The sequence below is a fragment of the Festucalex cinctus genome, chromosome 2 (assembly GCF_051991245.1).
Source record: "Festucalex cinctus isolate MCC-2025b chromosome 2, RoL_Fcin_1.0, whole genome shotgun sequence".
NCBI lineage: Eukaryota > Metazoa > Chordata > Actinopteri > Syngnathiformes > Syngnathidae > Festucalex > Festucalex cinctus.
Window position 1 is genome coordinate 39,152,053 of NC_135412.1, and position 15,938 is coordinate 39,167,990.

Consider the following 15,938-nt stretch of genomic DNA (forward strand, 5'->3'; position numbering starts at 1 on the left):
ATAAAACGGGACAGATTAAGGGAAATGCACCAGCAGAATCATCAACTGATTCAACCAGCTGCCGTCCTCACCTGTTTCTCAACTTTGACCAGACGTCCCATCATGCTCAGGTTATCCGCTGCCTCTGCCTCACCTTTTGAACCTTTACCCACTATTTGGTCAACTCTAACATTAGAAAATGGAAGATCTGAGGTTAAAAATGCTGTAGCTGTACAGTTCTGTAACATAAAAGGTAATTTGTGGATTTTCTGGTCTTTCACAATGCCATAAGGAAAAAAAATGTATTGCTGTTCCAATGTATCTCCAAATTTGGTGAGTTTCCTCCATACTTATACTTTTTATTCAACAACAACAATGGCTATACAAATTTACCATGTATAAGCATTATGGTGTTGAATGAACCTTTGCTCATGTTTGTATGCAGAAAACACACAGACTACCTTTGAAAAAGACAGATGTTACTTTTACATGGCAAACATAAAAACAACATTTATAAGTTGATGTCATGCTAATAATGAATAAACAGAAAAATAACTTGAAACTACAATGGAAGCTCTAAATTCTACTGACTACAGTCACAGTTAATGATGTAATCTTGTACAGTTTATTACACTGGCCAAAAGGGTGAGCAGTCACATTGAATTTGAACTATTTGTATTAAGCAGAGGTCAACATCATTTCAAATTGAAATATTACGGAAAAATTGACTTTTTAAGTGCTTGTATGCAAATAGTTGGGTCTCAAGAGTGTCTACCGAGCCATTATGTGTGAATTAATTAATCAACCTGTCAGCCCCCTCACAACTGGATGTACTATAGTTTCTGAACTCTTGATGTCGGAGATATTCTATTATGACACCTGTGAACTGATTTAAATACCAAAAAAAATGCATTTGAGTAATATACTTCAAACTTGTCTGACTGCTATAAATGTTAAAATCAGTTTATCAATTTTTGAGCTATATGCGCAGTGGTTAAGTTGATGCAGTTCAGCCCCTCATGGTGACAGTTTTAACCTGGAGCTAAATCTTCTAAGCAAAAATAAATTGAAGTTTGACCAGCAATGCAGAACAAATTGCCGGACTTTTGAGGTTCCACTGCATGTAAAATAAAGTGAGCATTTCCAAAAGAGTAATGTATTGATCTGAGATGTGCATACAGGTGAATACATGCGTGACATACACTAAGAGGTTAGCCACTTGCTATTGTATAGTGATGATGAGTGAGTGAATTGAGTCCTAGCACAAAATGCAACACGATGCATGCAACATGTTCTCACAAGAAATTTGTAGGAAATCGTACAAAACATTAAGACTACATTATATCGTTGAATGGATATTCTCTGTTAATATGAGTCTTCAGCTGAGCTTTCCTATTCCATCCATCCATCCATCCATCCATCCATCCATCCATCACAAGGGTCTATTCCCCAAAACTAAATTAATTTTAATTACAGTTGGGATAGACTCTAGTACCCCCTGCGACCCTTGTGAGGAATAAGCGGTTTGGAAAATGGATGGATGGATATTAAAAACGTTTAATCGATAAAACCATTTTTTTGGATCACTATTTGTACAGTATTGTACTAATTAAATGTGAGAACATGCTCTTGCATTTTTATTCGTGGTATCATGCGTCATTAACATTTCATCCTGATGGTGGGGGGCTTTTTCCATCTGTCTCTCCAGTTTGACACCAAGCAAAGAACCCCCATCTGAGTGAGGCCACAGTCACATGACTCAACATTGCTTTGATTTTCCAACATCGTTTATCTTTAGTGTTACTATGTGTCTGCATGCATTCTTTATCTTAAAGAAACACACAAGTGGCTTGAATTCAAAAGGGGGTCTTTCTGTCAAAACTATTCAAATAAGCTAGCATCTGCTTCAATATTGAGTAAAATGATTTAGTGGATTTAAGAAGTCTATTGACCTAACCTAGGACTTTCAGTGGACTTCTTATGGCGTGGTGTTGATGGGGCAGGGGCCCCAACAATCATATCTATCCTGGCAAGGCACACAGAGACGATATGAGCGCAATCCAGAAATGAAGCCATGTGGGAAATACTCGCCGCCAATATATGCCGTACACAAAAGACTTACAAAACTGTTCAATGAGCCATTAATATTGCATCATCAGAGATGTCAAAGAAACCTAGCTATTTTAAACATTTTAGATGATAAAAAAATAAAATAATTAGAGATAGGCACTGAGTACTAAAACCAGGTATAGGTAGTGGGCCTAATTATGATATGCGGCCTTATTTCAAGTTATCAGTACTGTTGTTGCCGTTTTACAAACAGGAACTAGAAATTAGAAATGAGAAGAATTTAAAAAATGCCATTTATTTCATGAAATGTTGAGAAGAAAAATGCTATATTGGGACATACAGTATAGCTCTTTCTTTAAACATATCTGGCATTGTTTTTTGGGGGAAATTTTATGCATCAAAAGTACTAGTGGTACTTGGTATCAGTGACTACTCAAGCGGTGAGTACTCATACTGGCATCGGTCAGGGAAAAAATTATATCAAACCTCCTTAAAAACAATAATAATAATAATAATAATCATAATCATAATCATAACAATAATAATATTAAAACAGATTCACTTGTGGACTGACCAATAGTTTTGATTTGTGAAAATATTTGAAATTGACCCAATTTGTACATAAGAGGTGTTTGCCCGACAGTGACGGTTTGTGTTATCCTGTGGGAATATACTGAATCTACTGTGCATGGATGACCTCTTGTGGACAGAAACATGACATCTACGACATGTTGCAATCTGAGATTAGAATTAGTGAATTGCACTTTTGACAATGTCACTAAAGGTAAAGAACTGAATACAACACATGATCAATGAAACAGGCAATATGGCTTATGCGCACATGTGTGTATACAGCAAACATGGCCTGCATCCAATAACACCATCATCATCATTTTACAAAGATATTCACTACAGTGCCGAGAAAAGTCTAAATGTACATAACTCGAGTGGTGCTTGTGCACATTCTTCCTAGAGACATTCAGCCTCAGTAATGTGATGATTATTAGGTTTGCCCAGTACAGTGAACATGTGCTTGCCTGGATTGAAGGTTCTTGATGCGGGTCAGCATGTCCAAGTGACCTGCCGAGTACTGCTCGATCACATCCATGACATCATATGGTCGGAGGCTCTCCTTGAACCTTCTCTTTGACACCAGGAATGTCATGACACTGAAAGAAGACACATACTGCATTTCATCATTAAACGTACACTGTTGGAATTTGAATCGGTGAGACAATTCCTTTATTTTTGCTGTAGATAAAAAAAATTATTTGTTTTTATATTAGATGATAAATATGAGCCAAGAGAGCTCCATTTCAGCTTATTATTTCCAGAGGTTGCTATTTGTCAGGAAGTGCGTCTGACGTAAAAACTGTGCCAAACAATAACAAGCAATGAAGTTCGTGACTGGAGTTGGATATAAAAATTTGAACCAAAAATAGATTAGTAGATGAGCCTCTTTTTCTTTTTTGACCTTGATTGAAGTATATGTTTCAATCAAGCTCAAAATGTAATTTTTAAATAAGAGTATTTAATTTCAAAACTTTATATTGTGCAAAGTGCTTTATTCAACCCCCCAAGACTTTGCAACTTGTGTCTCCGAGGTTCCCATGCACACTTGAGAGCAGCCATCTTATGTTGCTACTGTTACTGACAACTTGTTTGGCTTTCGTACAGTTATCAGTACGTGTTTCACGCCAGGGTATCGAGTTTAACTCTTTGCATCGACCATTCAGAGTATATTATCTCAGTATTATGAATCGTGATTTATAAAAGTTAGGTTTACATTTAGAAACTCAACCCCCCCCCCGTGCTTTTATTTCATGATGGATGGTTCTGACGACATCATACAGACAAATCTTTGAGTAGCACTCAGATATACCTGATGAGAAAACATTTATAATCATATTCTCTTCAATGAAGTGTCCAAGTAGCACATCTCCCAGACAGATTGGTACAACCATACGCCACACATTGTGGCATACTCGCCATATAGACAGAAAATAACGTGAAAACAGCAACATCACTGTATCCAAGTTAGGCGCGCTTAACGAGCGTCAACGCAAGATGGCCCCCGGTGGCTTCACTTCTTGCAACGGCGAGAAGGCGGCATTGTGAATCCGTCATATTAACGTCCGAGATCCGAACAACGACCCACCAACGAACACTGATTAATGTTTATGGTTAAAAACACATGAAAAGTGAAAACATTAGGAGGTTGAACAAAAATATAATGTAAAAAATAGCTCCATCTTGAAAAAAAGGGAAAAAATCAAGTTAATGCCAAAACTTTTTTCCCAGATGACAACAGAATGCTAACATAAAGCTAACATAGCAGAGGAGACAATAATGTGAGCTCTTACCATATTGCTCGTATTGCAACCCTCAACCCTGGCGGCAATTCTTGAGCGAGAAACTCACAGTGACAACTTTTGTCGTCACCAATGTCCTCTCCTGGAAAGCTCGCCTCTACGAAGCAAAGAAAGACACTTTTAATTCATTATTTTGGCCCACCCAATACCTGTGTCAAGAAAAGAAGCAAAGCAGAGCAGTTGCTTTTGTCTTTGACAGTGAAAAGTAAGATCAAGTTCAATAGCACATTTGTGAGCAACATTTGTTGGCTGTGTGAAACAAACAGAATCAAAGGATAGTACGGAATGGTGTGAAGCTTTGTTGAAACCTTTGACATGTACTCCGAAAATAAGCTGAGTAACTATTCATTTCAGTTGAGCCATGTGGTGTTTTGATGGATTTTACGGTAGTCAGGCAAAGGTCTCTAGATTTGACCGCTGTTGACAGATGCTAGTAAGGAAAGTGAGGACTCTTCATGCAAAATGGCGACTCGGGCAATCTGGAGGCATTTTCCCTTTCATCTTGACACCACTTGACTTGAACCCACTGTTACCTTGCTAAACTACTCCCACTAGCAATAGCAATTTGTTCATCCGGCAAATTTGTTGGTAGCTGCAGGTCCCAAAGTAAACCCAGGGGTAAACAGACAAAGGGGTTCATGTCAAGTGAAAAAAAATCAGCAGATTTCAGCATGCATGTTTTTCCAAATAGATGAAGCTTGTCTTGATAACTATCCCCCATATAAGCCAACCATAAATATCCCAATGTCTTACTTATTAAACCTTCAATTGCTGCAAGGAGAGAAGAAGGAAAGACATGGAAAACAATTCATTATGGATTCTAGGAAGAATAATAGACAAATGTGACAAAGTGTTTGAAGTGCTTCTTAGATAAATGATTGGAATTGTCTAAAAACATTTGCTGCATGTATGAGACGACAGTAAGTAGTTTGAATTTTATATTTCAACCAACTAATGTAAATTAAACTATGCAATTAATTGAAAAGGGAATTTAAAATGAAATCCGTCGGAGTCTACCCCGTCCCCCGAGATTTCCAATTTGATTTATGCCTCAAGTCCGGCTGGGTGATTAACCATTCTGGTGTTGTATACTGTAGTGTTAATTTACTTTGAAGAGACATCATTGATATGAAGGAGAAAAATCTATTTCATACGCCACTGAATGGCGTATAAAATAGATTTTATAGAAATGCTATTGGGCCAGTCACTAATAGATATTGTGGATAAATGACTGAACTGCAACGTCTACATGACAAAGCACCTGCTGAACAAAAGCTGCTTGATTGCAAACACTGTATTGTAATTCCATTACCACCCAGGGCACCCCCTGATTACTTATTGACCTACCAGAAGTGCCTTCAAGCAGATTCCTTCGTTTTTTCCCCTGCAAGAATGTCTTCTATGACTATGTTACCGTTACTGGGTGTGGCCTGTGACTGGTTCAATTATTTTGTTAGTCAACCACAGTTGTCCTTGCTTGTCATTCACCATGTACAGAAGTGGCGCTCCATCCTAGTAAGCTATTCGGCGGCGCTTGCCTAACCTCTTCAAAATAAAATCATTGAAAATATTTCTGTCAGTTTCCTCTAAAATACAATACTGTGTAGTGATTAGAACATAATTCACCCACGGAACGTTGGGACGAAGGGGGAGTTTGTTGGGATGAAAGGATGAAAGGATGAAAGGATAAAAGAACAAAATGTTGGTAGGTCTGTGAGCCTCGCGCAGAGTGAGTTGTTGTTGCTGTTAAACGATGAGAAGCTGATATCAATAAACCGCCGGTCTTTGGCTCCGGACTTCAACACTCTGCCTCCGACTCCCGTCACTGCTCGCTACATTGGTGACCCCGACATCCGCCTCGTTGACGTTTCCGAGGCTGAGAATTTGATCGAATTGAGCGACATGGCGAACTCCGCTGGTCTCAAGTTACCGGAGTTTTGGGAGTCGGCCGCGGCGACGTGGTTTGTACAAGCTGAAGCTCAGTTTGCCATCCGTGGAATTACGGACGATTCCATGCGCTACTACCACGTCGTGTCCGCGCTCGGGAGCTCCACGGCGGCCAGAGCTACGGCGCTAGCGAACACTACCATCTCCGAGCCACGTGCTCTGGCGGAGGAAGCTGACCGCTTTTTCCTGGCCACCCAGCGTCACAACCACGAGGTCTTGGCCTCTGCACGCGCCTTCCCGGTCCCGGCGGCCGCAACGGCACCTCATAAGGTACGTGCTGCCGTGGATGGCCGATCAGCCCCTGGCTTATGCTATTTTCACGCACGTTTTGGAACCAAGGCGAAGAGGTGCCGCGCCCCTTGCTCCTTTGTTGCGTCGGGAAACGGCGACGCCTCCACTCAGTTGCAGCTGTGAGTGGGGGCGCAGAGTGCCGGCTGCTGTTTATCATGGACACCCTCTCCAGACTCAAGTTCCTCTGTGACTCCGGCGCCCGCAGAAGCGTGTTGCCTGCCTCGGCTGAAGATGCTGCCGGGGGCACTCACGGCCCGCACCTCTCAGCGGCCAACGATGCACCGATCCGGACCTACGGCACTAAGACAGAATGTGTCTTTGGTGTGCCCTCCATCCAATACCTCGGCCACCTCATCAACGAGGACGGCGCCACCCCGCTCCCGGCAAAAGTGGAAGCTGTTGCCGCTTTTCCTCGACCCCGGACGGCCCAGGGTCTTCGGGAGTTCCTCGGGATGGTGACTTTTTACCACAGGTTCTTCCGCCTCTTCCGCTTCATCCTGGAGGGCCGTGAGTTCACGGTCTTCGTCGATCACATGCCGCTCGCCTTCTCCATGTCGAAGTTGTCCGAGCCGTGGTCCGCGCGGCAACAGCGACAGTTGTCGTTCATATCTGGATACACCACGGACATCCGACATATCGCTGGCAAGGACGACGTGGTCGCGGATTGTCTGTCCAGGGCAGCCGTCAACACGGTACAGCTGGGCCTCGACTTTTCCCGGATGGCGGCCGACCAGGCTTCCGACCGTGACACCCAGTCGCTTCGGGGCTCCGACACCGGGTTGCAAGTTAAACCGGCTCATGTTGACCTGGCCGGACCCTTGGACGTGCCCCGCGCCCCCGCCGCGGCCGCCCCCCTGGGCTGCGCCTTGTGGACCGTGTGGGGTCCCTTCCAGTTGTTCCTGCATCCCCGCCAGTTGGTGCGCGGGACTGTTCTGGTGTTTCTGCTGTGTCCCTCCCGCCCTCGCTCCCTGGGTCCTGTACCCGCAGGGGTCGGGCAGTTTTGCCGCCCCGTCATCCGGAGTTTGATTGTGGGTGAATTCTGGGGGGGGCTTGTGTAGTGATTAGAACATAATTCACCCACGGAACGTTGGGACGAAGGGGGAGTTTGTTGGGATGAAAGGATGAAAGGATGAAAGGATAAAAGAACAAAATGTTGGTAGGTCTGTGAGCCTCGCGCAGAGTGAGTTGTTGTTGCTGTTAAACGATGAGAAGCTGATATCAATAAACCGCCGGTCTTTGGCTCCGGACTTCAACACTCTGCCTCCGACTCCCGTCACTGCTCGCTACAACAGTAGTTCTACAGTTTTGGTCTTAAATTCCTGTATATTTTGTCCTGTTTTCCTCACGGGGAGCGGAGAAATTGACATTTTGTTTCGAGCATCACAATGAGAAATCAATTGTGTTAGTTCCGTAAACATTGTTTCTGGTACGTGCGGCTTTTGAATGGCAAAAAAACCTGTCGGTCACGCAGCCTATCTGACAACGTGCATGCGCAAAATTGGTTTACTTGGCTTGTTCTGTGGTCAACAGTCATTGTTCAGTTCAAGTTCATCGCCGAATCCCAATGAGTGCCCTTTGCCGGGAGAACTTTTGAGGAAAGGAAGTGTAACGAACTGAGTGGGGTTGTTGAGCACTATGATGTCTGACTGTTAGTGAACGCAGCACAGGTCTCGCGGGAGGGAGGGTAGCAGGCATGCAGTTCAGTTAACGTTGTTTGTTGTACTATATTCCTGCTAGCATCGAGAGCGGTACTATGCTGGTTATATTGCAATTAGCATTGGCTAGCAGTCAGTGGTTTTGCGTCCCGGAGATAGAGGGCCGGCAAATGGCCATATTTCATGCCCGAGGAGGCTCCAGCATTCTCGGGCGTGCTCCGCGGTCCTCCGGCGCGCTCCAGGAATAGTCCAGCGAAAATATCATTTAAAGTGGTCGTCCTACTGGAGTAATCATCACGAAAACGGGGACAAATTTCGTTCCTCACTTTCAAGAAAGGACATACGAGAAACATCAGTGGCTAGGTGGCTGTCCAAATAGGTCAGTAAACTTTATTGTTGGTTGAAACCTATTGCGGATTTTCTGTGATGTCATTTTGTCCCTTCTCTGGGTTCAGTTTACATTATGGGCACGAGCCAGTTCTGAATACTGTAAATTCCAACGAACTGGCAAATTGTGATTTCGTCATTTCATACACCACAGAACTGGTTACATTAATTGTGTGCGTATCAACCTGTCCTAATCGTTCTGCTTTAATTTTATACCGATACAGTGGAATAAAATAATATTTAATATTGAAATTAATAATAAAAATACCCCCAAAAAATTTCGCTCGCGCCCTTACGGCCGCTCGCATATGTGACTCTTCAGCATGTCCACTACAAAAGGGGTCACCCCTCGCCACTGATGTTCAGTATTCAAAAGTATTAAGACCTCGTACTTATTATTATTTATTTATTTATTATTATTATTATTATTATCCATCCATCCATTTTCTTGACCGCTTATTCCTCACAAGGGTCGCGGGGGCTGCTGGCGCCTATCTCAGCTGGCTCTGGGCAGTAGGCGGGGGACACCCTGGACTGGTTGCCAACCAATCGCAGGGCACACAGAGGCAAACAACCATCCACACTCACAAGCACACCTAAGGACAATTCGGAGCGCCCAATTAACCTACCGTGCATGTCTTTGGAATGTGGGAGGAGACCGGAGTACCCAGAGAAGACCCACGCGGGCACGGGGAGAACATGCAAACTCCACCCAGGAAGGTCCAAGCCTGGACTGGAACCGGAGACCTCAGAAGGAAGGTCCGAGCCTGGACTGGAACCGGAGACCTCAGAACTGGGAAGCAGACGTGCTAACCACGTGCTAACCACTAGACTACCGTGGCGCTTATTATTATTATTATTATTATTATTATTATTATTATTATTATTATTATTATTATTATTATTATTATTATTATTATTATTTTGTTATTATTTGTTTTCTCTCACGAAGTTGTTTGTCACAGTGGTGCCTTGAGAGATACAAGTTTAGTTTGTTCTCTTAGCTTGAAATGCTTGTATCACTAATCCAGGACCCCATAATATCAGTTGAAACTTATAAATTATTATTATTTATTATCTTTTTTAAATCACATGACCCAAAGTATTCTGGCCCTTTAATCACAAGATTGCCTAATCAGGAACACAAACCGCAGGAGACAGAAGGGACGAGGGAGATAAGGGAGGCTCCAGCATCAACGTCCAGGAGAAGAGTCCAAAATAATGCTTGTTTTGGGAACGAGTTGACAATAATTTCAGTCAGCCTTGAATCTTATAGTTTCTCTCACTAGGGCATCAATCGGCTCAGTTGGTGCTCAATTCTTCAAGACGAAACTTCTCCACGTTGGTAACCAATATCCGAAGTGTCTCAGAAGTCGCATTCAACCAGCGATTGTGTTCACTCGCTCATCAAACATGTTCAGCAACTTGCTCATTTCCAATAAAGCCGCCCCAGTCTTCTGAATTTTGCGATAAAATATATCAGGAAACTGCCCACTCCAAACAGCAGGATACGTGTTATCAGAGTTCCTGTGATGCATTCATCCTCCGTGTCATTAATGGACCGAATTGACAGGCATACCATCTTCCAATTGTTTCAGGAATCCAAGGTATACCAAGCAGCATATGTACCACCGGGAAAAGCAGGTTCCCCCATTCCTACTCTTCTTGTTGAGAACATTTTGCAGATTGCGCCGAGAGACCAGCTGACCAAAATCCATGGTTCAATTTTTGGAAGAAAAATGCAGCGGGACGCAGGCAGAGTGATAAAGACTTTTGCTCACCCTTGACCAAAAATGCACTATTGGAGCAATGGCATCAGAGTTTGTTTTAACCAAATCAAATGTGACAGATGTGAACACAAGAAAAAAAAAAAAAAAGAAAAGGAAAAAAAAAGATATTATTTCCATTCATAACTTCCCAACACTGTATTAATTATCCTTCTTGTACATCTCTGGCTGATCAGCACTTTTTCCTAAGATTTTAGACACTAAGTTGTTTTTGTATAGCCTTAATAAAGATCTATCTTTATTTGTCAATCAAATTAGCCTTATAACATTAAGCCTAAGAACCTAAGACACTCAACAATTCAAGGGGTCCAACTTCAGTATCTGTACTTTCTGAATGAATGTAAATATGAGATATTTTACCCTCCGAGTTTTGGCGTGAGGCGCTGCCTCGGACTCTGAAAGAATGCTTGGGCCCTCGATTCTTCTCCGTAAAACTCCAGCTCTTAGTGACCTTGCTGGGGCTCGCCCCAGGACCATCTTCTGGCCCAGGAGATTGGTCTTTCCCTTTGGCCAATGGAGCCTTGGAAGGACTGGGAAACACCTTGTCCTTCAGGCTTGCCTTCCGACTAGGAGGACCAAGTTACAAAATGGTTAGCCTTTGTGGGAAGTAAAAATGCAAAGCATCTTTCTAACAATTTGTGACGTAACCAATATACGTCTCTTTATCTTCTTGTGTAAATGCAAAACATATCACGCTGGTGTGACGCTTACCTCAAGAGAACCTACAGCAGTGGAAGCCATGTCCATATAGGAACATAGTGGAGCATTCAGCAGGTCAGGCAAGCAGCAGGAAGCTACAAGCAAGCATGCATGGGAAGCAAAGTGACATCTCAAAAGGATGAGCTGTGGTGTCTCTTTCTATGTGCAGAAGGACGACACAAATCGTGCAATAAAGAAAGAAATGATCATAATCAAGGTCTCTTGTGAAAAGAAGACAATAGAATCAGTGAAAAGATAGTCTGTAGTGGTAAAAAGGCAGCAAGCAAATCAAAAGCTAAAAACACACATACAAATACATTAGCTTTGAGAGGGAAGTGATCAAAATGTGTTTTGTAGGTTTATTTGCTGTGCACCCTCCTAAACAACAAATGAAAGGGAGCCTGCAAACTCGGATTTAAAGGTCCCCTGAAATGATGAAATGTTCACATTTTTAAGTTTTTGATCATAAATATGCCTTACGATCACCTGACTAAGTCCCCAAAGCTGTGAGATAAACGATGTTGTTTCCCTTTCCTTTGGGCGTTTTGTGTCAAAGTAGCTCAAAAAAACACTCTCAAATGGGCCATTTTCGCAGATCGGTTTTATACATCACTAACCCCACCTTTTTCGGTTTTACACGTCACTAGCTCAGTGCAAACTCCACCCTCACAATTTTCAACCCCTCCCACCGCCGGAGATTTCCAACCCACGAACAAACAGCTGCTGCTGCAGCAGGACAACATGGCAGCAAAACAACCCCATAGGAACTGCTCTCTACCAGAGTGTACAGAGGACAAATAAAAACCCTTTTCCTCTGCCACAGAAAGGCTTGTGGTTGGACTTTATTTATGCATTAAATATGCCCAAGCAACTCCCAAAACGTGTGTTAGTTTGTGGCAAAAATTTTACTGACAACTGCTACTTTAGTGGAAAAGTACAAGCCATCAGGTCAAACATTGTTACAAACCAACAAAATAACAAAATGATGCAGCACTTAAAATCACCTAGGAATAATTTAATTACCATGACAGAATTTGACTCAGTGGATCAAAATACTGTAGTAGACTTGGTTCAGCAATTGAAACCTTCCACGAGCTGTCTTGACTAAATACCATCTGGCTTTTTCAAAACCATTGTGAAATCTGTTCAGATCGATTTACAACAAATAATTAATTGCTCACTTCAATCAGGTGAGCTTCCTAAATCTCTGAAAGTAGCCGCCGTTAAGCCCATTCTAAAAAAGAGAACACTGGATGTCTCCCTGCTAGCAAATTATAGACCAATCGCAAACCTTCCCTTCGTAACTAAAATAGTTGAAAAAGTGTTTTTTTAATCAACTCAGCAATTTCTTGAGCTTAAACGGACTTTTGGATAAATTCCAGTCAGGTTTCCGACCTCATCACAATACAGAAACAGCTCTGATTAAAGTACTGAATGATATAAGATTGAGCACTGATGCAGGGAAGGTATCAGTGCTCGTCTTGTTGGACCTCAGTGCAGCATTTGACACGATTGATCATAATATACTGTTAGACAGGCTGGAAACTTGGGTGGGATTAAATGGAACAGTCCTTAAATGGTTCAGGTCCTATTTGGAGGAAAGGAGTTACTTTGTGACTATTGGAAATTTTGAATCTGATCGAAAGGCCATGACATGTGGGGTTCCTCAAGGGTCAATCCTTGGACCCCTGTTGTTCAGTCTGTATATGTTACCTTTGGGTCAAATGCTTCAGAACGCCGATGTTGACTATCATAGTTATGCAGATGACACACAATTGTATTTATCAATGTCCCCAAATGACAGCAGTTCTATTAACGTATTGCGTCATTCTCTAGAGCAAATTAACAACTGGATGAACCAAAATTTCTTTCAGCTGAACGAAAATAAAATGGAGCTCATTGTTTTCGGCAATAAAGAAAAGAGGATTGCTGTTAAAAAACAGCTTGAGTCACTGTCTTTAGAAACTAAAGACCAAGTTTGAAATCTTGGGGTACTAACAGACTCAGACCTGACCTTCAGCAATCATATTAAATTCATCACTAAAACAGCCTTTTACCAGCTGAAAAACATATCCAGACTGAAGGACTGCATGCTTCAAGCAGACCAAGAGAAGCTTATCCATGCTTTTATCTCCAGCAGACTAGATTACTGTAACGGTTTTCTGACTGGACTCTCTCAAAAGAACATGAGACAATTGCAGCTCATTCAGAACGCTGCAGCTCGAGTTCTGACCAAAACAAAGAGATCAGAACATATTACTCCAGTACTTAAGGATTTACACTGGCTCCCAGTCAGCTGTAGAATCGATTTTAAAGTTCTGCTACTCGTCTATAAATCACTAAATGGTTTGGGTCCTGAATATATCCAAGAAATGCTGATTGAGTACAAACCCAGCAGGGCTCTGAGATCTACAGACTTGGGCCAACTAGTGGAACCTAGAGTTCGAAGCAAACATGGTGAAGCTGCATTTAGCTATTATGCTGCACACGGATGGAATAGGCTACCAACAGAAGTGAAGTCAGCCCCGAGTGTAAATGCTTTTAAATCCAGGTTAAAAACTGCTTTTTTCTTATACCTTTGATTAGAGACTTTTAAACAGCTTTAATTAAGTGTTTTTTTTATTATTTTAAACTTCCTTATGTTAAATGTTTTAAAGTTTGTTGAATAATGTTTTAAGATTGTTATTGTATGTTCTTTTTAGTAAATTTTGTAACCTATTTTCATTTATTTTTCTTCCTCTGAATGTTAACTACTGTTTCTTGATGCTAATGTGTTGTCTTTCCTTGTGTAAAGCACATTGAGTTGCCTTGTGTATGAAATGTGCTATACAAATAAACTTGCCTTGCCTTGCCTTGCCTTGCCTTACAGGAATTTGGGACAATACAAATGTGTATTAGCAGAACATCTTTCACTTACCCCGGGATCGATACCAGCTATTGAAACTAAAGCACGCAAAAGCATGTGGCAATATTCCTTCAGGTGCAGACGTGAAGACTGTTTGTAAACACGAGCACATGGAAAAGACAGACTTGGCCGCTCCAACTCATTTTGTAGTAAAAAACACAGGAAGTCTGGCGAGCCTTGGCCACCCCCACCAAAATCCACTTGTTTGATGCTAGGCTAACAGTAGACCTTCCTAGTGGAGACTGCAAATCTACAACAAGGTACAATTTTGTGAAAATGTCTTTTGATACAGTATTAGGGCGTCCAGTATTGGTGTCATTGCTGCAAAGCTCATTTCAGGGGATCTTTTAAATGGGACCAAACGGGGGAAAAAAAACATCTTGGGCTCTATTACTGGACAGTGTACTGTGTGGGAACCTTAAGTAAGTTATTTTAAACTTTTTACGGGTTGCAGTGTAAACACACCAATGTAGGCAACACTCCAATGCGTTTGAATGACATAAGTGAATATGGCTGTGTAAATGTATGATGCAGATAAAGTGCTATCTAAGTGCACTTCATTTAATTTAACATTTTGATAACATTAGGTTTTTCATTTGTTACTTTGTACTTTTTCAGAAACGTGCAAGATGTGAATTAATTCGCTTATGTTAATATGAATGATGAATGGAATTTCTGGATGAGAGTCCAAGCTCTAGTTAGTAAATACACAATTGTTTCTAATGAAAAGGATGCGTTGAGATGATGCTAAAGATGATAAAAATCTGCCACTTGTGACTGAAAGAACACAAAAGGGAAATATCTCAAACAAAACAACAAAATATCATTTACATACAATTGAATAACGCCCCAGCAATTTTTTTTCCCACCACAGCAAAATTTGCTGCATCTAGAGGTGCACTTACACCTAGAATCCAAAATAGCTAAGAAAAAAAAAAGAATCCAAAATAGGAACTGGTGAAAACAGAACCGGCTATTTTCACATGACCCAAACTAATCACATCTACAAAATAAAATAAATAAAAGTAAGAAGAAGAAGTTGTGTTGAAGGTGGGAATCGAACTCAAGTGCAGGAGGTGACACAAAGACTTGCAGTGCAGTAGGTATTATCTGTGCAATAACTATACCTAAAAGTTCTCGGACAGCAACCACAAAGTCTGTCTTTGTGTGCATTCTCAATACTGGAGCAGTAGAGGAGACAAAAAAACAAAGCAGTGGATACAGTGCCTGAAACAGCGCTATGTGCTAAACTGTGTTTGCAATGACACTTTATTGTAATTATAATATCTCTGCGAGCATCAGCACACCAAATAACATTTTATAACATTTTGGATTTCACTTAAATGCCTGCAGTCACAATAAAGTGTTGATGCTACGTCAACAAGCACGTTTCCTTTGTCAAAATAGTGTTGGGGGAAACCAAGCAAAGCATCAAAAAGTGTTTAAAAAAACACTTTTTCCTGGAGTGATGTTGAATGATTCACTGTAGAAAATCAGCTCAATGATGGAATGTTGAAGGAAGCTGTGAGCACTCATCCCTCAGCATCACATATGCAAATGCAGCACGGCCATTCTTGAAGGAGGCATTCGTAACGCACAGCCACACCCATGGCTGCCAAACAGACACACACGCACGCGCACACACACACGAACTCTCCCCCCAAGAAGAGTGGCTCAGCAGCGGCTAAAAGCAGAGTTGAAGAGAAGCCAACAGGAGGAAGAGACAACTGAATTCATCATATTACAGACCTGGGAGAGGTTTCCGTTTGGGACTCCTTCCTGTGAGCAGAATAGGCAAATTTCCTCAAAAAGTAATAATATAGTGATGAAGACTGTAAAAGTTGGC

General features: G+C 41.7%; 1 protein-coding gene across 13 annotated transcripts in view; it reads right to left on the reverse strand.

Moving 5' to 3' along the window:
- The window catches only part of kcnq2a (potassium voltage-gated channel, KQT-like subfamily, member 2a), a 41,569-nt gene that overhangs the window by 3,081 nt on the left and 22,550 nt on the right, over positions 1 to 15,938 (reverse strand). For 3 of the 13 annotated variants that reach the window (XM_077515033.1, XM_077515027.1, XM_077515036.1), the window contains 8 exons: positions 15,842 to 15,871; positions 15,220 to 15,273; positions 10,849 to 11,054; positions 5,175 to 5,192; positions 4,413 to 4,518; positions 3,087 to 3,218; positions 1,937 to 2,005; positions 72 to 165 (listed from right to left, as the gene is read on the reverse strand). In XM_077515033.1, the coding sequence (XP_077371159.1) occupies positions 72 to 165; positions 1,937 to 2,005; positions 3,087 to 3,218; positions 4,413 to 4,518; positions 5,175 to 5,192; positions 10,849 to 11,054; positions 15,220 to 15,273; positions 15,842 to 15,871 (709 nt within the window). Of the gene's footprint in view, positions 1 to 71; positions 166 to 1,936; positions 2,006 to 3,086; positions 3,236 to 4,412; positions 4,519 to 5,174; positions 5,193 to 10,848; positions 11,347 to 15,219; positions 15,274 to 15,841; positions 15,872 to 15,938 lie in introns of those variants that run through there. The other 10 variants (XM_077515029.1, XM_077515028.1, XM_077515030.1 and 7 more) reach the window with 10 other exon arrangements.